General features: G+C 38.7%; 1 protein-coding gene across 1 annotated transcript; it reads left to right on the top strand.

Moving 5' to 3' along the window:
• On the top strand, positions 1–6,831 carry MTG2 (mitochondrial ribosome associated GTPase 2). Its single transcript, XM_009811242.2, has 6 exons — positions 1–237; positions 1,988–2,135; positions 2,767–2,882; positions 3,529–3,747; positions 5,223–5,361; positions 5,758–6,831. The coding sequence occupies exons 1-6, from the start codon at positions 1–3 to the stop codon at positions 6,150–6,152; spliced, it is 1,254 nt and encodes a 417-aa protein (XP_009809544.2). The 3' UTR covers positions 6,153–6,831.
• Positions 6,832–22,028: the final 15,197 nt, after the last annotated feature.

The following is a 22,028-nucleotide window of genomic DNA, read 5'->3' as shown; positions in this document are numbered from 1 at the left end:
ATGCTGCCGCGGTGCTGGGCCGTGCTGGGCGGCCGGGCTGTCCCGGGGGCTGCCGGCGCCATGCTGCCGCGGTGCTGGGCCTTGCTGGGCGGCCGGCCTCCACGGGGGCCGGCCCTCCTCCTCAGCCCGGTGCTGCTGCCGGCGGGGGGCCGGCAGCGGACTTTGTCCACAACCTGCGCGAGGTGTTCAAAGAACAGGCGACTGAGGCAAAAAAGAGTCATTTCGGAAAGGAAATTGGTAAGTTCTAGAGTAAATCAGCTGTTAGTGTGCAGTGCAGTTACCTTGCTGGGCCGTCACCTCCCAGGCACGCGTCAGAAAACGGAGCTTACCTGTTCCTTGCCATTTTCTCCTCACAGGGATCAAATACATGCTCTTGATGTGAGGGACCATGTTTCTAAAATCTGACTAACTTTGTGAATAGTGAGGAAGCAAGTCTGCCATGTGATTTGGTGGTTGGACTTGATGATCTTACAGGTCTTTTCCAACCTTAGTGATTCTGTGATTCTGTGACATTATGGGTGTTCAGAGGGGTTGCGGTAGCGGTAAGCGTGCCTTCAGCCGCAGCACCTCTTGGGCTGAAAGCCTGCATAGGTCGAGAAAGCAGAAAGTCCTACGTAGCTTTAAAGCTGAAATACTGTTTTTTTTTTCTCACCGTTTTTATAGTCTTGCATAGTAGTTAGTTGCCAAACAGACAGCATTTTATGTCAGAGAAACTGGAGGGTCACAGAATGTTTTCTTCATATTCTTTTTCTGTTATTAATCAGTAAATCACTCCCCATTTAAAGCAATAGTTTCCTGTCTCACCGTGTGGTGGTGCCAAATACTTTCCTCAAAGAGGCTTTTTAAGAAATCAGTGATGATAGTATCACTTTAATTATTAAGAGTTAGGGGTTTTTTTCAGTTGCTTATCTTGGTATCATAATACTGCTAAGACTTTTTCTCCCTCGCATACTGTTTGGGCTATTTAATTAAAGTGGCTCTTATTGCTCATTCTCATTATGAAGTCCCTTAGTAACTGACAGAATTTGAATGTACCACAATCAAGGTCATGCTTTCTCTTTTCATTCTGACACATAAACAATTTCACCTACCTGTATGAATGTACTTCTCTAATACTTTCCCTTGGGGATTTTAGCCCACTTCCTGGAGATAGGTTTGATGATACTTACCCAGTTTGCTGACAGAAAAGCTGAAACATAGTGCAGCATAATTAGTTTGCCAGAAGTCAAATATTAAGTTCATGTCAGAAATAGGGACAAGATCTGTGATTCTTTTTACACTATATCTTTTTTTTATCCCCTGAGCAACTGGTTGTGGCTTATATTGAGATTTCCTCTGCTTATTCTGTTTGTAAATACTTTCTATATCTGAAATACTTTTCTTGATTGTTAGATTGAAGTTTGCCTTAATTTCATCACCTGGTTTGGAAAGCAGTGAATCAGTGTGAGAATATCCCTCCCACACATGCACTATGTCCTTTTTGCAAATTTCAGTTCCATTTAAAGAGTAAAAAGTTTATGTATACAGTTTTTTAAATTTTTGTTTTCATGAGTAGGGACACAATTACTGGGTGATTTTGTTTTATAGTGTGGTAGCTCTCTTGAGCTACTTGTCAGCATTATATAACTGTATTAAAAAGATACTTTTCCTGTTATTAGTTCCCTTAACATGAATTTTGTACTTTTGGTATCTGAACTGCTGCATTAGGTTATATCAACATAGCCGCGGGCATGTACTTTTAAGGGTATTCTTAAAAATACTTGAAAAATGAGATTATTTTTCTTTGTTATTATACTTAGTATGCTGTATTTAATTGATCTGTGAATGGCAGCAGAGTTCTGATTTTTTTTTTTTACTGTTGAATGGAACTCATCATAACTAAAAATAGCAGATCTGCATATTACTACGTTTTGCAGAACAATCAACTTTTTGGAAGATGACACTGATAAACTGTACTTAAAGGGTACAAAACCCATCCTTGTTACAGACACGCTATTTCGTGGATCACCGGAAGGTGCGTGTGGTTGGAGGACAAGGAGGAGGAGGAGGTCATTCTTTTTATAGTGAACCCAGAAAAATATTTGGAGGTCCTGATGGTGGAAATGGAGGTGATGGCGGTCATGTCATTTTGAAAGGTAAAACTCACTAAATCTGTGTTTTTTCATGTTGTCTTATTGCTTAACACCACCATCCCCCCACCTCCTGAAAAAACAGCCCAGAAACACACTGTTTGTATGGTGGGAGCTGGTAAATGTAACTGTCAAAAATGTTAAAATGGTTATTTCTGTATAAGATGCCTTTGTTTTTTAAGCTTTGTCATGAGCTGTGGTAACAGGGACATAAATGACACAGACAGCCTTAGAAAGCATTTTGAAAATCGAGATATTTTGCAGACGTTTTAGTGGCTGGTGCCACTCTTAAGAGTAATTTTACTCTTAGGATGGATAAAGCTGCTTCTGCTACCACCCTGCTGCAAAATCTGCTAATCTAGCAAATGAATTTTCCAGAGTATTTTGTAATGGTTGATTTTGGAATGACCACATAATAAAATGCACAGTTAATAAACCTAAGCAGGTAAGTAAAGACTGTTAAACTTCGTCACAACTTACATTAATCTTAGTCTTCACTGATACGTTATTGTTGAGACAGTAAATAGGATATGCATTCATGCAGTATTCAGAAAGGGAAAGAACAGTCAAGAGGTTGCTCTTCTGTGCCTGTTCTAGTAAAACAATGTGTTTAAAATATGCGTATTTTGCTTTACAGCTGACCGTCAAATGAAATCACTTTCTTCGGTCCTCCCATTCTATCAGGGTTTTCATGGAGAGAGAGGAGGAAGCAAAAACTGTTATGGAGCTAACGGTGCATACCTGTATGTTAAAGTAAGTAAATTAAGGTTGCATGCTAGTGTGTTAGCTTTGTATTAACATTGCTGATTTTCAAGCTGGATGACCTTATTGTGAGAAAATCTCATGTGCGTTTTTTCAGGGAGCCTTGTGTGCTGTCTCTGCTGAGACAGGACTGGGTGGCATGCAGGCAGATCAAGCTGCTTTAAATTGTTTATAAAAATCAGACTTCTTTGGAAGGTATATCTGGCCAAAACCAATATGGTTCTGATTTGCTTTACTTCTAGGGGTCATGCACCTAGAGCAATCAGAACACAAACTTCTTAAATAGGAACAGACTCTTTTCTTTCGTACTTTTTTTGTTCTTCAACATGCCTCTTTTGGTGTACACCTACAATATGTTTCTTAGCTCACTATTGTGCTTAGGCTTCTTTGCATAAAAGAGAGAAAGAGGCATATGCTACTGTTAACGTTTTTATGAAGTGCAAATGTCTGACAGTGCTGTTTGGGTCCAGAAAGCAAGCATCATGAAGTACGCTTCTCTTTTTGGATTCCTCAGCTTGAGAATATGGAGGAGTGATTTTCAACAAATCCTAAATCAGCTGGTAAAGGATCTGCTGAAGACAGCTCTGCTGCAGACTTTGAGCTTCACTGTAATGCTTGCATCTCTCTTCGCTTTAAGGTCCCTGTAGGTACATTGGTTAAGGAGGATGGGAAAGTTGTGGCTGACCTCACTCAACATGGTGAAGAGTATGTTGCAGCTTATGGAGGGGCTGGAGGGAAAGGTAATCGCTTTTTTCTTTCCAATGAAAACCGAGCTCCAACATTATTTACGCCAGGAGAGCCAGGTCAGGAAAGGGTCCTCCATCTGGAACTCAAGACAACAGCTCATGCAGGATTGGTGAGTGTCGCTGTGGTTCTTCAACTTCCTTATCGTTGTAGGATGACACTTGACTGACTGAAGAAATAATGTTTGATAACATTTTTGTTAGCCTTTTGCCATACTTGTTTAGAGATGGAACTCAATGCTTTCTTGCTGTTACTTGGTAGAAGGGTGTCCAAAGTGATTTGCAGAGCTGTCACTCTCTTGCTACTTGATGTCACCCTGCTTTCGCTGGAGTCAACACTATATATAGAAAAGCAATGTGCAAGATTCATCAGTGATTAACAGACTCACTGATGATGTACAGCAGGCTTTGTCTGCCGGTTCTGCAGATGAACAGTACAGTATGGAGAGTTCTTCTAAATTAATTTCTGTTTTCATGGTTTTTAAAAAAAACAAAACTGATAAAAGTTCAAATCACCCTCTATTTCATCCCTATATTTCTCTTTTTACAGATATTAAACATAACACTGTGTTAGTTCCAGGTTTAGTGTCCTCTGAAATCAAAATACTATTTAGACATGAATGCTAAGTCAATTTAGGGCTTAAGTAGTTTTCATTTTTAAGTATGGAAATGTTTTAACACCAGCTGGTAAAGCTGTTCAAATCATGCTTTGCTGCAAAGAGTTCTTGCTGTAGTTCAACAACTGCAGAATAACTGTCTGGTCTAGCAGAATTTATTTAGAGACTAAGAGAAGAGTTGGCATTGGTGGATCAATACACTTAATTCTCTGACCAGCTGGACACTCTGGTCCACTTCTTACATTTTTGGCCCTAATCTGGAAATCTGAGATGAATCTGTCCTGTACTTCACTTCCTCAAGAATTCAGAGTGTGTGACATCAGCAAATAGGAGAATTTAGGATTTGATCTACTTTGATCTGGGGATTATTGACCGTCTGTGTAGCTATGGTATGTCAACTATAGGATATCCCAGAGTAACTTCATTTCTGGGATAGGTTTGTTTAAATTCTTGCCTTCTCCCCTGAAGGCCAAGTTTTAATTTAATTCTTTGATGACGAGACTATGAAAATGCCAAACTTGCAGACGTTCTGGTTACCTATAGGCCAAACTACGTTAACTGAGTCAGGGACAAAGCCAATTCTGAATTATTTTAGAAAATAATAAATCAAGAGTTAGGAAACACAGATAAAATGGGAAGTGCAGGGCAAAGTGTCATAACATTATTCCAGGGTAAAAGAGATGTTATGGTATATATCCTTTTGGCTCTGAACAAAGTAAATACTTGAGATGGCCCAAAAAAAGTTAAGGGGACCCTTTTACATTTGATCTGTTTAATGTTTATAAGAAAATACGCATATAAATAGGATTTAGGAGAAACAAAAAAGGGAAACCGGGATGCTTTTCAGAACTAAGTACACAAAATTAATGTTGTTACATTCATGCTTGCCACATGAGCAAAAGCTTACAGTTTGGGTTTTTTTTATCGGGATTAACCTGGAACTGGGGCTTTAAAAAGCATTTGTATTCCAGGTGGGCTTTCCTAATGCTGGCAAATCATCACTTTTGAGAGCAATCTCCAGCGCAAAGCCAGCAGTGGCTGCCTACCCATTCACAACCCTAAATCCCCACGTTGGCATTGTCCGCTATCAAGACTATGAACAAGTAGCAGGTAAGAGTTGTAGTACGTTGTGTGTACCTTGATAGCAATTTGTGTCACCTGCATTATTCTTTGAAATGCTGCAGAAGTAAGTTAGCAGTCCTGTAGAATTCTTGCTAGTTCTAAAGAACTTCAAACAAAACAATACTGAAAGCCCATTTCACATTCACTTATATGTGCCCCTGGTATCAAACTAGCAGTCTGTATTCTGCCTCTACTGGAATAATCTACATTTAGGGGTTTTAAAAGATAATAGCAGCCAAACTTAACATGAGGTATGCTTTAATGTTAATGCATTGAGATGTAATTCTAAAAGTACTTGCGCTGGCCAGTAGAAGCCTGTGTTGTGTTTTGGGGTTTTTTTTTGTTGGATATGTTTGATTCACTGTGAAATTTCTCTTATTGTAGTTGCTGACATTCCTGGCCTAATAAAAGGTGCTCATCAAAACAGGGGCCTCGGAATGGCCTTCCTAAGGCATATTGAACGCTGCCACTTTCTCTTATATGTGGTGGATCTCTCTGTGTCTCAGCCATGGATTCAGCTGCAAGACTTAAAATATGAACTGGAACAATATAAAAAAGGATTGTCCGAGAGGCCTTGTGTTGTCATTGGGAATAAGATTGACCTTGCTCAGTCCAGGATCAGTCTGCCACTCCTTAGAGAACAGATAGACGATCGGGTCATTGCATTGTCTGCATTGACGGGAGACAACCTAGAGGAACTGTTGTTGCATTTGAGGGAACTCTATGACACTTACGTGAAGACGGAACAATCACGAGGGCAAAGCCCGCTCAAGTGGTAGGAACCAGAACTGTGCACTGTACTGGAAGGAGGAAAACAAAAAAACCAACATTATTTGATTAGATTGCATCTGTGTGGTTTTGGTTTTTTCTATGGGTTGTTTTTTTTTTTTTTAAAATGCAAGGGGCACAGCATGTGGATTTGTTCTGGACTGCTGCATTGGAAAGATTTTGTTTGTTTGTTCACCTTTGAGGTGTCTCAGGTGTTTTACAACAGAATTTGAAAATTGTAATCATGATGGGTATTGAATTGGAAACCTGGATCTTGTTTGGCATTAGATAGTTAATTATAGAATGAAGAGAATGCTATCTAGTAGAAATAACTGAAATTCTGGATCTGCAGGAGATGCTGGATTGCTTTCTGAATCAGAGTGAAGTGACTTCTCAATTTTCACTAATCAAAAATTCTAAAGTAAAAATAAGGTGGTCCCATGTTCATCTGTTTTTATACCATAAGCACTTTCAGTCATCTTTTAAATTTTTCTTCTGTTTTGTGGTTGGTTTTTGTTTTTTTTTCCTCAGACGAGGCACAGCTTCTCAGTGTTTTTTAGGAAGGAGGAGCATGAAACTGCTGCAATTAATGATTTAAATTATTTCCTCGTTAGTATAAATAATTAACTATCTTTAAACGCTGGCAGCAGCTAAGTAGCTGTATAAACTAGCTAGGGAACTCATTTTTGAGTTCTTCTGCAGTTTCCTTGAGGAATCTCAAGCAATGTTCGAGAAATCCTAGGCTTAGATATTCCAAATAAAAGAACAATACAGTTCTTTGCCCTTTTTTTTTTTTTTACTATGTCATTTTGTGATAGTGTTCTTAAATTTTGTTTTCTAGGAATTCAGAAATCTTCATTTAGAACAGTGGGTCTTTGCCCTCTCCTCATGCTGAAAGAAGACCTGCTTCTGTATACTCTGGTCATATTCTGTTTAAAAGAGTATTATCTTGGTAGTGAAAAGTCAAAATTTATCAAAACATATTATTAAGCTTTTTCATAAGGGATCCTAACAGACTTGTGGAATGCTGAGACACAAATACTTAAGTAGTCAAGAGAAACCATTGTTCTTTATTTTTAAAGAAGATTAACTTTGCCTTCCAAACCAGCAGTCTGAAATTACAGACCTTGCACATGCTTTGTCACATCAATGAAGCACAAAGTAAACTCATTAGCACCATCATTAAAACAGAAGGTGTGATGTTTGTAAAATTTTCTTTGTTTTTTCAGGCAAAATAATAGTTAAATTTTAAGGACAGTTTGGTGCATTATAAAACATGCACCTATCGCTTGTCTTTGGTTAAGATTTGTTAACTTACAAATAAGAATTTCATTATGTTTAAACTAAAATTGGTTATTTTCTGCTGTATCAGCAGTAGTAGGAATTACTCAGCGGTTTTAAAAAAAATAGATCAGCTGTAGCCCCTAACTGCTTCCTTCTGTACACTACAGAGAGGGTGATAATCCTCTCTGCTTCTGTCACTTTGCACAGTGTTTGATTTAATCTCTAATACTCGAACGCTTCTGAATGTTGCATCCTTAAAAGGCTGGCTTTCTCAGCTTCCATGAACGATGGACTTTTTTCCCTGACTGCCTATGACTGGGAAGGGGCAGTCTTGTTCAATCTCTAAATTAAAGCTCAACTCACACGCTCCTGCTGTATCAGCGTTGGGATCAGCTCTGTGATTATGATTATGAATTAGAACTAACTTTGCCTGTATAACAAAGAAGATGCATGCCCCTTCTTATTCTTAAGAGCAGCAGGTTTTTATTCTGAAAAAGTGCAAGATCGACTCAAATGCCTGAATTATTAAATAAAAATGTGGGCAAAACAGGTAATTACCTCTCCTAAATTCACATTCTGAGTATTTTTCTCTGTGATCAGGTGTGGAAAGTAATCTATGCATTATAAGCAGTGATATCAGTATAAATATGGTCGGGAAAAAATGAAAACAAATATTAAATCCCAAAGTCGCTCTGATGTTTTGTTTTATACTTGCTTCATCCCTGGGATTTACCAAACTGAATTAAATAGAACTTAATATTCACTTCTGTCTTTCTGTTTGGTTTTGTGCAGCATTTTTAGGCTTCACTGTTGTATTTCCTTCTATTGCTACATGTTTTCAGCCACATTTAACACAACCAGGAGGAGATTGCCTGAACACAAAAGCTGGTGCAGCTACTTTGCAGAACATTTGATACCTACAAATACTTTGTGCTCTCTCTGATTGTATTTTAGTATTTGGCAGTCTTTGAGAATGACAGAGGCTGTTTTAAAAGCCTCTGTACTCAAGCAGCTTTCACCCTCGCTTTCTAGTGCTCATGCAACCTCATTTCTTGGAGTGGAGAGTATATTGTGTACTGATGTGCAAAAACACAGCAGGTTGCTAGATAGCTTAACAGAATGTCCTGTTGATCATATAATTGGTTTCTCTGTTCTTAATGTTCCAGCCACCTGTTCTGAGATGACAGTACCAAGTTCCTAACCACATGCTTGTAGAGTTCAAAGAGGCTTTACAGGAACACATACTCCTTCATCTGTCGATGAAAAGTGCCAAATAGCTCCAGCTTTAGTGTTGGAACAACTGTTTGTAGGAGCTTGAACTTACTGTAGTCAATTGGAAGAGGCTGCCCAGGGAGGTGGTGGAGTCACCATCACTGGAGGTGTTCAAGGAACGTGTGGACGTGGCACTGCAGGACATGGGTTAGTGGGCATGGTGGGGTTGGCTGATGGTTGGACTTGATCTTCCAGGTCTTTTCCAACCTTAATGATTCTGTGATTCTGTGAATATACATGTATACCAAACAAAGTAACCTCATGCTAGAGGTCCCTAAGTTAATGCCAAACAAAAGGAGTGGCTGTGTGCTGCTCAGCACGATAATGAGTTAATAGCTTAGTCACATTTCTCCATAGTGCTCCTTCAGTTTTAGCACGAAGATCTCTTGCGTCCCATTCTAATTATGAGGTACAGAACTGAGGAGTAATCTCTGGTTCTGCTGAGAAGAAGATATTTACAAAGGAAACTCATTTTACGTCTAGGAACAGAGAAGAAAAAATATTCAGGTTAAGAGAGAATGATGAATTGTTTTAGAGAAAAATTATGTGCTATAGGATTTCTTCCCACTGTTTTTGTGGTTGGGGTGGACAGGCTTGTTTTGGTTTAGGTTTTGGAGATGTTTTGGTGGCATTCTTCTGCATCACTTTCCTTAACTAGCTTTTGCTTTCCTTTGCTGAAACCGTTGATGTTGTCCTTGATTTTCAAGTTGACAAGAGGAAAGAGGTGGGGGATTTTATTTCTCATTCCAACAATGAGCCTTATTTTAATGTGAATTAAAGTCCAGTCTATTTTATATTTCCTGGAGAAGCTTGAGCCATAATTTTGTTTAGCACTTTACAGTCCTAGTACTCATCTTCTGAATACATTTTTTTAGTACCTGACTGCCAAAGCATTTTAGTGCTAATTGTGTTTTTATATTTATTTGCAATCCTCTCCCACTTTGTAGGTTCTTGGAAAGTGTAGGTGGTATCAATTGAACAGAAAAAGAAAATGAAATGCTAATGCAAAGACAAGCATTAAAAAGGACCACACTTTTCAAACACACGGATATTGAGGACTCATTGTAGTACCTTAAATAAAACATTGAATCAGTGTGTTTAAGCATGGTACATTTTGCAGTCTGCTTTACTTACACGGTTTTGTTAAGTACTTTTTTTTTGGTATTACTTAATATTTTTTAAGGTGAATAAGAATGTGTTTGCAATGAATTGAACCAACAGCCATAAAAGTGAGACCCTTGCTGAACTTGCACTCAGTGGTTCTGCTCTGCTGCAGCATCATTCTGGGAGGAGAGCAACGCCTGCCACCGCCCTGCTTCCAGTACTGGGGAGGCTGTGCAGATAGCACTGCTCGGGGTCTCGGCAAGGGGCAGGAGATGCAGGACGTGACACCAGATGCTGTCATGTTTGCCTGTATTCATTCTGATAATATGTGTGCTTAGAGTTGTGATATTAAAGTAGTGGGAGGTCACCAGTTGCTCGAATGCAATGGAAAGTGAAGGCTGCCAGAAGTGTCAGGTCTCGGTTTCTTTTTCCGTTGCAAGGAAAATTTCTTTCACTATTGTGTATTTACTAAGCTTCTTCATAGTGATTTTTATTTTTAAGTAAATTTGTGGTAAGTGAGTAGGTACTCTGACTTGAACACGTTTAAGAACTCGTAACCTGTTGTTTTTTAAATATTGATTGAAATTACAGAATTGCAGGAATGGCTGTGAACCAGAGATGCTGTTGCTGGTAGAACGGGACCTTGCTGTAGTTTCCACACGTTTGTACAAGCTGCTGGGTACAGAACACCAATGTGACTTCTTTGCTGTCTTGTCTTCCACAGGATATTGCTAACTGGGCTCATTGGCCGACACTGGTAATGTAAGGTTAATGTTGGGACCAGAGGTTAGGTGTGTTGGAGGTGTGCAACTTAATGAGTTATTAATTGAATGGCAGGTGGACATAAATAGGGACCAGACAGGCTGCTGGAATGCTAATGTGTTGTTTGAACTGTTAACTCTGCAATGGAAATTAAAAGACAATGAATATATGCTTTGGCTTAATCTTTTTACGAATATCATTGTTGTGTAAAAATGGACTTTTTACTAGTAGCAAGATTACCTTTACTTTGGGAGCTCTTATTTTTGGGGACACCGTAGCCCATAATCTGGAGATTTTTGTCTGGCACAGTGTGTGTGGGGAAAATAGGTAAGTTTGGAGCTCAGCATCTCTTCAATAAGTGTACAGCCCTATTGTTTCTGTGAAAGTTATATTTTGGGTTTGGACCACTTCTGTTAATAATGAAGGTCATCACCATTGTGAAAATGAGTTTGATATAAGTTAAACCTTCACGCTGATACTGCTAAATTTCATCCCAACGTTGATGTGTGCCTGGCCTTTAAAGAACAGCTTTGTTTTCTTCTGTTTGTCTTCCATACTGCAGTTTCCAGTCCTGTTTCCCATTAGCAAGTTTCCCCATCTTGTTAAACAGGGATTAATTGTGCCTGCACTACAGAGGTCTGAAAAGACTGAAGTTATTAATATTTGGAGGGGAGGTTATATATGTGTGCCAATAATGATAAAGGGTGATTTTGCAACTCTTGATAATAGAACAAAGCTACCTTCAGGCTGCACTCTGAATTTTTCTCTATGTGGTTCTGAAATTTATTATGTGGTATGTGCCCGTTTTTCTGAGACATAAAACAAAGCTGATAGGACAAAGGCAGGGAGATCTTTATCAACCTAGTTTTAATATTGCGATTGTGTTTGTCCTTCATTTTCCCACTGAGAGTAATTTTTCATCTCTTCTTTCCTGATCGAAATAGAATTGTCCAAGGAGGCCTTAACAGTGTCTTTTTTTTTTTTTTTTATCCACAGGTTTGGTGGATACAAAAGACCACTTTGACTCCTTCAAGTGTCCATTCTTTGGCTATCTTTGCTTATTGCTATACTGTTATGTCACCAAGGTGGAAGTATTTGTGTATTATATATGTATTTCCTGAACGATGAGTGAAGACAAAAGACTCGCCATACTACTAAACCATATAATTACACTTTAATAAATAACTCATGTCTGCATGCTCAGTTTCAGTAAGAGGTAATGGGCATGGCTGGTTACTTTGTTACAGTCCATTTTATTCTGGTAACATTCCATTAATTTTAATTGGAGTCACTCTGGCATAATGCAGTGGTGACCCTGGCCCAGGTGTTTTGAGTTTTTTTTTAACCTGAGTGCAGCATTGCAGTATACTCAATGCTTTTATTTTATGTCATGGTTACTGAGTAAAATAAGGCACAAAACATGAAGAGCCTTGTGCTTATTCACATATGCTGAAAATGTTTTATACAGACTAAATCACCTTTTAAAATGCATGCTTTAGAAATGCACTTAGATCCAGACTTATTAGCACTGATTGAAAAGCAGGACTAAAAACTCACTGCAGAACAAATTCTCTTTTGTTATTCAAATCCTCAGTGGGAGCCTTTTTGTCTTCGTAACTGGAGAAATCCATAGTCAATTAATCTGTAGGTAAGAGTCAGTATTTTAGAAAACATCTATGGTTTGGGATCAATTTTAGCATCTGGAAAAGCTTGGTCATAAATTTAAAGATTGCTCATTTGAATCTTGACGTTTGGTTCCTCAGTGCTTAATTACCGTTGAGATTGGAACATCACTGTTTTCCAAAGACATGTGAATCCCCACCCAGTGCTTCCTTTGTACACACACTAATCAACCGTTGGTAGAAGTTAGCTATTCACTGTCTAAATCTAGATAAATTAATCTTCCACTAAAAGTGGAAAATGCTTATGAAGAAAAGTATTTGCATGAGGCAATGTAATTGCTAAACCACTGGTTGTCAAGAAGACATCTGTCTGATGAAGTATCCATATTTTGATTATCTTATTCATGAAATCATACTGTTTTGTGGCTATTCATTTCCTGTTGTTTTCCTCTGTTACAAATCAGGAAGATGAGTTTGGGCAGCTAGTTTGCTTTGCCCAGACAGGACACACATTTATCACATTTAAAAAAAATAACCTGGTAAAAGGTCACCGATTAAATCAACATTTTTTTACTGCATTATTTTAGAAAATGTTTATTTTCGTCATTTACCCACCCCCACACCAGACATGTAATGGAAGTTTAAAACAGTAGTTCAAATCAACAATTATTGGGACAGTGGGCTCTGTCTAGAAAAACAAAAACTGGTAACATTTAATAACTTCAGTGCCAGAAGTTGTGGTTTTGAAGCTTGCCCATCTACGCTATGGCTTAAGTCCCATGCTAGCTGTACAAGGTCCTTATGGTCCCTGTAACTACAGATGTAAAAAATGTATTTTATTTTGGTAAGCTAACTCATTTCTGTTTCTATATCAACCGAAATTTTCTAGCTTCATTAACTAATTTATCACCATTAGGAAAATGGCTTTGAGGGATGAAAATTTCATGTGTTTTACATCATATCTTTTTTTTTTTTTTTAAATATTACGATACCTTATGTTTGAGAGCGATATTTATTAACCTACTTTCACTGGTAGAAACTGAATCACAGGAGGCTGAGGTCCAGATCTAGCCAGGCTGGGAAAAGCCTACGTCCCACTGAATTTTAGAAATTTTGAATCTAATTATCTGTCTGGATTTGGACGCCAGTGACTTGCACAGTCACATAGAAAATCTGCGGCAAGGCAGAGGACCTGGCATTTGGAAAAAATTGAGTGTAGTGATAGTCCTGTAACACTAGTATTTTTATTCTAGGTGTCTTGTACAAGCATAACTTTTAGGTAACCATATATGTCGTATTTGGATTTGTAGCTTCAAAGTACTTCACCTAAATGTGTGCAGAGAAGCACAGAAACACACGACTCACTGAAGAGATGCCCAGTTCAGCATGCTGCTTCAGAAAATCCTCTAGTATCCATTTTAACCTCTTCAGAGTACTGTCTGTTTTAGCGTTCAGGAGATTTCTGTGAGCTGACTCAAGATATCTCCCATTTTTTTTTAAAGCATTTAGGATTTTTTTCACAGGAAATAAAACTTGATTTGTAGATGGATAACAAAGATTGCCATGTGAAACATGTATAGTTTATTAACTGGTGCTGCTACTTCATATAAATTATCACTAATTATATGTTCTAAAGATAGTGATTTTTTTTAATGCTTACTAAATATATTGAAGTGGCTTACGAAACTGACCAACACAGTTCTAGAATTGTATATTAAGACTAAATTAAGTTAGTGCTACAGAAGTTAATTTCCTAATGTATTTAGTCTGGAATAAAACCAGTAATACATTTAACTAACCTGGTCACTTGATGGACAAATGCACAGTTGAAATTTGCTTTTAGTGAATATTCAAGCTAAAAAAAAAGCTATATTCCCACTTTCATGGTAGTAAAGCTTGAGTGCTTATATATTAATGGAGCAAATAATTGCAGAAGGTCACAAATGTAATTGAATAAAGATGGAACTTGCTCAGATTTTCTCAGAAAATATTTTATGCTTGTTCTTCTCTTTGATAGCTAATACATCTGTTTTTCTAAGGCAGTTTGGTAGAGCCTGTCGGCACACAAATACCTCTTCAGAGATTGTTGTACAGGTGGCATTTAGGCTAACTGAAGTTCATGTTTTGCGTTTTTTTGGTGTGGAGGAGGCAATTCTTCTGTTGTATTACCTGCTGATTTGATAACTTGTCATGCCACACTTGTGAGTGATTAATATTGATTAGAAATTTTCCCTATTTATAAATTGTGCTTGAAAGGCACTCTACTGAAGTGATGCATAGCAAATAGTACTCAGTGAATTAACTGCCGAGTTGAAAACATGGTTATTAAGATGAGTTGATCATAATGACCTTAAATAGTTGATTTCCCTGATAGTCTTCTGTTTGGTACTTTAGCTGGGACAACCTCTCAACAGATGAATGAAGAAAGGTCGTACTTATAGTCATTTTTGAAGGAAATTACTATAAACCCCATGTTCTCAGAAACCATTTTTGAGACGGTCACTTTGAAGCAGTGGTCAGGAGCATGTGGGATTTCCGAGGGGGAATTTCTAAGGGATTTCAGCTCCTTATCTTTCTGAAATGGATGAACTGTTGTACGTACTTCAGTCTGCATGAGTTCTTCCCCATGAAAACTTCAGAAAGGGTATGTTGGGCATTTTGGTCCTTCGCTGAGGTTTTAATTTTCCTTGTTGCTCTATACTTGCAGTGACAACTGTGCACGTTTGACTTCAGTCCTGCCCTTACTCTAGAATTAGCTATATGTCAGCATTCTTCTGTCTATACAGTTTTGTAAAGTACTTTGGGACCTTCATTTTGATTAAGAGTATTAACGGCAATAACAAAGGATCTTCTTGTTACTTTCATGAAAGCTCTTGAATAACAGGTTAATTACTAGTTCTTTGAGCGCTTAACATGAGCTTCATGCAAGTATTATACATACTATTTTATCCCTGTATATTTTGAATACAAGCTGTATCAGAGATATTAAACAGTGCTTTAGCTGTAATGGTCTATTAAATTTGTGTTTCTTAGAGTGTAAATTATTTTCATAATGGAGGGTAATTGCTCTGCTTTGTCAATCCATCATCAGTTCATGAACACTGCAGGGTGTACGTGCAACCTCATGTTCAAGGAATTATATATGCAACTGCCATTATTGTTTGTCGTCCAATAAACAGCTTCTAATGACTGAAGCCGTGTGTGAGCTGTTACTTAACAGCTAAAAAATTTGCCAGAACTGTCAATGCTCTTCTAGCAGAGAGTTTGTTGTTTGTGAATGCTCAGAGATAGCAGAGATTATTAACTACTTTGCAATCAGTTTTTCTTCAGGGTTAATTGTGCTGCTTAATCCTAGGATATTGTGTTAAAAATCATTCAAAAGTCAGTGTTGCATCACAGATGCGCTTTTGTGCTTAAAAGAACAGATGCCTAAGTTGTGGGCACAGTCTGCCTATAAAAACTATTTTTGTCATGAATTGTGCATTTGCATGCACAGGAGGGATGCTTGTGTTTGTACACACACGCACCAGAACTACCTACTGTCATACCCTTTCCTTGCCATCTCTAATACATAATGATTATATGTTATGGCAGGGGGTCCTATGAACTATTGACAGGTATTTGATGTATAAGAAAAGCCTTTACAACACAACAAAAAGTCATGCTTGGTGCATCTGAGTCATTTAAAAATTTGTTTCAGGTTGTAGAATTTTACAAATGGAGAAATAATAGTCTTGTTCTTCCCCCACAAATGTGTGTGCACAGCTCTACCTGTAATGTTTCATAATTGGATTAAATACTAGTTCCTTTTTGTACCCAGACTGTGCAAGCAGCTTGTAAATTATGGAGTAAAAATGCGGGGCTTGTAAATACCTAGTAATAAGTAATACTCATGCATCCTGGACTATAGCAATAAAAATGGTGCTGATTTAATGAGCCATCAGCATTCCTGAGCTCGCAACAAGAGGTTTAGGGACAGACCTGGGTTTTCTTGCTTTAAGGTATGTACAAGTCTTCCTCTCCCAGGTAGAAGTTGGGTATGTTGAAGTGAATGCTAATGATAGTTTTATATCTCAATAAAATGATGGTACCAGGTTATAAATAATACCTTTCACCCTGCAGAATTCCTAGCTGTTTTTCTAAACCCCATAATTCCTTAATCCTGCAAATACAACTCTATTGGCAGAAAAGTATGTTGTGCAATGGTAGGGAGGAAAGGAGGAGATTTAAGTCAAGGTTAAGGGAACGCAGAAGTGCTGTGAATTCCCTACTATCCACAAGAACACCTGTGAAATCTTGTATGAAAGGCTAGCTTTGTAGTGTTAGAAATGGAGAGAGCTTTTCCCTTTTGTGGCACTCATCCAGGGCAGTCTGCAAAGTGTTTTTATTCTTGTCTGCAATTCCCACATCAGAAGTAAAGATAATATTAGTCCTTATTGTGTCCCATCTATTTGCAGAACGAGTTCTGTAGAGTGGAGAAGGTCTCTTTGAAGACTAGGTCTATACTGCAAAGTTGTGCTGGTGTCACTGCATGGGAGCTGGGGTTATGAAAAATGAATCCTCTCCCATAGAAATCATGTTGTAAAACTTCTTTCTAGCAAGGATACTAACCTACGGTCTTTCCATCCTAGTTCTACTATGAAAATGAATGTTCATTTACAAACATGGAAGGAAAACCATTAGCATTCTTTCAAATCAAAATATAACCATATTTTCCCGATTTCAAAGCCCATCCCTCTCAGCAAATCTCATTAATTATCCCAGACAGGTGTTTTTCAACAAAAGCTCCTTTTTGCGTTCTCTCTTCTTTAGCCTCCTACTTGAGCTAATGACGCTTCAGTGATGCCTCTGGAACAACGGAGCAATTTATATAACTGCAGGTTGGAGAGAACAAATAAGGAATGGTAATTGAGGAAGGGCGCTGAAGAGACGAGGTGGGAGCAAAATTCCTCTGTCTGTGTAAGAGATCTGTGATTAGGGAGGAAGCATTACAGAGCCAAAAAGAAAGTAGCTGTGCTGAAAAACGTTCTTTGATAGTTTATAGATATGCAGACGCTGCTCTAAGAAAGGAGCACAGACCTCGTTATGGTGGCCTTTACATCATCGAGTCAATGGCGTGTGGGTTTGTATTAAGACAAGGGAACTGACATTACCTCTGCACAGGTCTTACGGGAAGTCACTTAGCCCATTTCTTTAAAAAGCTCCTGAGTATGATTTACAGCTGCATGAACATTGTTTACTAACACTCCATGCATACATCGGATACTTCTTTCTGGAAATAGCTTGGTTTCTTTTCTGTGTGGAAGCCTATGTGCTTCCACAAATATTTGATGCATGTTCATAATTACAGCAAGTCGTCTTTCATGGTTTTTGAAAGCAGGTCCTGCCGGTTCGGTTTATGTCTAGACAATAGGAATGGGGCGTTTCTGTTAGCAGGTAGGGTAGCAAAAAATTTATATATGAGTGTTTTACTAGGCTAGTTGACAAGAAGTCCTACCTTCTCTAATGGTAATGTATTTTCACAGTTCATATTTGATTATGCCTAGAAACTCCCTAGTCCCTGCCTCTTCCAAATCCCTACAGACGTTTATATTCTGAGCGCTAAAAATCAGCAGAATTCAAATATTCTTTTAAGCATATTTGAATTAGCCATCAGCTACTCTGAAACTTCAAAACAGTTCATAACATTTTCAGTATGAAAACCAGGCTCAGGTGTGACCTCACATCCAGGCATAAGTAGTTATTGTTCCTTTTTATTTGGCAAGGCAAGAGCTCTTCTTTCAGGAAGGAATAGAATTATCTTCCCTGCAAAATCCACCAATGAATAAAATTACTTTCAGCTAAGTTTAGGTAATTCTGCCCATATGGAGGTCAGAGACTATAAAAATACTGTGCAAACGGCTCACAGTGAAATGAGTCCATTTCTTTATTCTTTGGCGAAAGGACTTTGAGACCAAAAGTGCATTCTGAAAGCTCAGAGAAAAGTACCATTAAGATTTTAAATTATACAGAAATATGTGGGACTAAGAAAGTATGGTGCTTGCACAGATGGCATGTGGACTTCTGTGTAGGTATATCATGGTCTTATGGATCACTGGAAGCGAAAGCAATCTCCAGCAACTCCCTGTGAGAATTATGAATTTTATGAGTCTCTTAAAACTGCGTATTTTCCTTACAGTTTTAGCGCTCTGACGGTGTGAACAAGTGAAAGAAAGGAATTCCTAGCCCATATGCTTGTAAAGTGACCTTGAAATTTAAAGCTAGTCTCATCACTTTTGAACAAAGTTACTACCAATGGATGTAGGGGGAAACCTGCTGTTTGCCTTCAGTACATAAATACTTAATCATAAGCGAAGAATTTGAGATTGGAGGCTCAGACTATCCAGAGAAAGATCATGTTCAGAATTTAAACAGTTGTAACTCCCTTTTGAAATGGCTACTTGCTCAGCTCATCATGTCCAGTGAAGCCCTCTCTGGAGCTAGGACTGTTAATGTTTGGGGTTTTTTAAAATTTGATTCAATGAATTCAAGCTCTAAGAAGGGGAAATTTATAGAAAGGGGGGGAAAAAAACCCACTAAAATAACTCAGTAATGCTCCCTGTTGCATAGCTCTGTTCTTTTTGCATAATAATGTATTAACATTCTTGATGTGTAGTGGAATGTGGAGGAAATAAGAAAAATAAAACCACCCCCCTCTATGATCTTCCTATTTTATTCTACTAGAAAGCCCAATTACCAGTCCCTGCTCAGGCAAATGTCTCAGATAGGAAAGACTGATAAATTCTTTGTTCATTCGTTTAGTCAGAAATAACAAAACCGTGGTATGGAAGGTATTCTCAGGTGTAGTTTGTCAGAGACTCAGCTGTTAACCACAGAAAGCTGTGAGAGTTTGTTTAGATGAACTTCCATCTTTTCTGTTAAGCTTCCTCTCTCTTAAAATGGTACAAGTGTCTGTGCTAATAAGTTTCCTGGGCTTTCAGTTATGTTTAGGGGTATTTCTGTTAAAAAACAGCCCCCCCAAAAAGGGAGAAGGGAAGGAATGCAGCAAGGTGCGTTATGCTCTAGTCTTACTCAGTTTTGTTAAATAACTGGTATCTGTTTTGACTTTTCAGTAGTTACCTGTAGCATCATACTCGTTTTGGTGGCAGCAGATGGCACGCAATCCACATTTATTTGCAAGCATGCTGAGGACTGGTGAGCAGAAATCGGGATATCAGAGGGGTGTGTGTTCTACAGGTACAAGAAATAGCCTTTTGTGACATGCAGGGGCGAAGGAAGTGGTATGGGAGCGTGTTGTGGGCATGGCTTCAGAAGCTGATAAACTCCTCCTGGAGAAAGCTGACTCTTTGAATGATGGAAGACCACCTGAAATGGGGCCTATTTCCCTTTTGCAAACAATTTAGTATCATTTTAACAGTTACTTGGCCTCTACTGTATTTCAAAGACTTTCCACTGATCCAGTGAAGATCGTGCAGGATAGTCTTCAAAAGAAGAAAACAAAATCCTTTTTCTGGAGGATGACAACACGGAGAAGGTAACCACTAAAAAAAAAAAAAAGACAGACACAACAATTTCTCCACCCTTTTCTTAAGGTGTAACACAGCCAGTAGCTTTTCTTTTTATCAGACTGAACGATCTAGTAGTCCCACCTCTCTCTATGAACAAATGAAGAGAACCACAGCTGGAAACTGGTACGTTGTTCGCATTAGGACTTTGTCATTTTTAGGCAGGCCAGTGGATTTTGTAAGTCACAGGAGGAGTTAGTGTTAATGTAACTTTTTCAGATCTAAGTTGCATGTAACATGCTCTAGAAAAGAACCAAAGTTGGAAAGAATTAAGTGATGTGTGCTCACCACACCCTTGGTGTGCTGTCAGGAACCTGCAAATCAGAGGTAAGAGACACTGTTTGAGGAACTATTTTTTTGCGAAATGTATAGGCTTTAACTGTCTCCTCAGGCAAATTCATAGACATTTTGCTTTCAGTTGGATTTTATCATTTCCAGCAACACCCTGTTTACCATAAAACATTCAGCAAGCTTTGTATAAAAATACTTTATTGGGGTTTTCAGAAGGTAGCAGACACAAGGAAAGGTACAAGCGGGCTCAACAGAGCATACTGTCAATTCTTAGCACACATACTTCAAAGGATCTATTTTAACCCATATATAATGGTCTGACTGAACATGTCACAAGACTGAAATATCATACACAAAACAAGACATCATTTAAAACCTGACTTCAGATAACAATACTGATCTACTCAACAAATGTCACTGGAATGAAGTTGGATAGCATTTTCTTTTACTCCTCACAGCAGCCAAAAAGCAGTTTGCTTACAACAGCGAAGTGTAATTGGTAATCACAACATCATAAGCTTTTGGGTAATACTTTACAGCATTTGGGTTTCTATTTGTAAATGTAGTTTTCAGACTTATGATCATGAGCTTCCCTGTACAATACTGTTAAATATGAGCATTTGCCATGGCAACTAATTACGTATTTGTATTACTGTATCACCGAGCAGTGCCAACAGAGATGGGGAATTGAAGTGTTTCGCTTTATGGTCATTACTACCTCTGCTCCCAATGAGGTTACAGACTAAATGGGCAAGTCTGAAGAAGCACGAGATGGGAAGCAAAGATAAAATGCCCAAGATCTCATGTTAAGATTGAGGATAGAGCCCTGGTCTGTTGAATCTGGTGCTTTATCTGTGGAATTAGTTGACTGCTTGATAAGTAAATAAATAAATTGATGCTTCTGTTGCCTGGATCAGCTCAACCCAGGTCTCCATTCAAATTACGTATTTTAAAAAGAAGCATGCAAAAGTTCTGGAACTTGCTAAAATTAAGAGGTCTGAAACTAACTTAAAAAATGGAACACAAGCTTCACTTTTCCCCAGTGCTTGTCATTCACTAGCACATTGCCAAAAGAGTATTTTTAAGAACCTGCAGGAGAGATTGAAAAATGTCTTTGGGTCATCATGAGGGAGACTGTGGAGAAGCCGATACCCTCCTGCACCTTTCACGTAGGCGCAGCAGCCCTCTCCTTCGGGTCTGCCGGGGCTCCCACGTCCTGCAGAGCCAGGGTCTGGGCTTGCTCCTGCTGCACAGCTCCGGGCAGGACAAAAGTGCTCCTATGCGCTGCGGGAGCACTGGTCGGTGTGTGGCTGGACGCAAAGGAAATCGGATCAGTTTTGAAGCAAGGATCAGGGAATGCCTTCAGGATCCTTGGCGCTTCTGACTCTGGCCGTAGACTCCTTAGGGTAGAGATTTGACCCTTCTTGAGGAGGGGAACGGACATCTATTGCACCACATGCAGCGGGAATCTAGATTATGGCTGTAGCTGCTGTAGCAGTAATGATAAATAAAGTGGTTTCCTTCTGAGGTTCGTTCTTTTCTTTCTGTACCGTCACATATGTGTAATAAGTGTAAGGAAAAAAACCCTCCCATTCATGGGAAAAATCAGGTCTGCAAGCAGGTAAGCTGTAGTTTACTCCAGTGGTTTGAGGTTAGATACTTATTTTTGTTAGCTTTTATTTTTTCAGGTTTTATTTTAGCAAAAAGCTGGTGCGGCTCTGGCTGACTAGGTGGCAGCAGAGCTCTTCTGTGGCACCTGCAAGTGGAGGACACGGATTTCACTGCCTGTGGTTAATGTCAAAACCCCCTTACCCTTCTATTCGGCGTGGTTTTGTTGTTGATGGACTAGAATAAATGAATAGTGGTCTCACTGCTGCCTTCCTCACATGCCCCAGGCCAAGGCTCCCGGGTCCTTCCAAGGAAGGAAAGTACAGTACTCTTCCATAACACAGGTGTATTAAAACAAGGCTCTTCTTATCTGCACACT

This window comes from Gavia stellata, chromosome 20 (assembly GCF_030936135.1).
Source record: "Gavia stellata isolate bGavSte3 chromosome 20, bGavSte3.hap2, whole genome shotgun sequence".
Taxonomy (NCBI): domain Eukaryota; kingdom Metazoa; phylum Chordata; class Aves; order Gaviiformes; family Gaviidae; genus Gavia; species Gavia stellata.
Note: the sequence above shows the minus strand (reverse complement) of the source record. Positions and strands in the feature narration are given on the sequence as shown.

Coding starts and splice junctions, on each gene's coding strand:
- MTG2 (XM_009811242.2), top strand. CDS start 1: ATGCTGCCGCGGTGCTGGGCCGTGCTGGGCGGCCGGGCTGTCCCGGGG. Junction 2,136..2,766: donor CGGTCATGTCATTTTGAAAG/GTAAAACTCACT, acceptor TTTGCTTTACAG/CTGACCGTCAAATGAAATCA. Junction 2,883..3,528: donor GTGCATACCTGTATGTTAAA/GTAAGTAAATTA, acceptor CTTCGCTTTAAG/GTCCCTGTAGGTACATTGGT.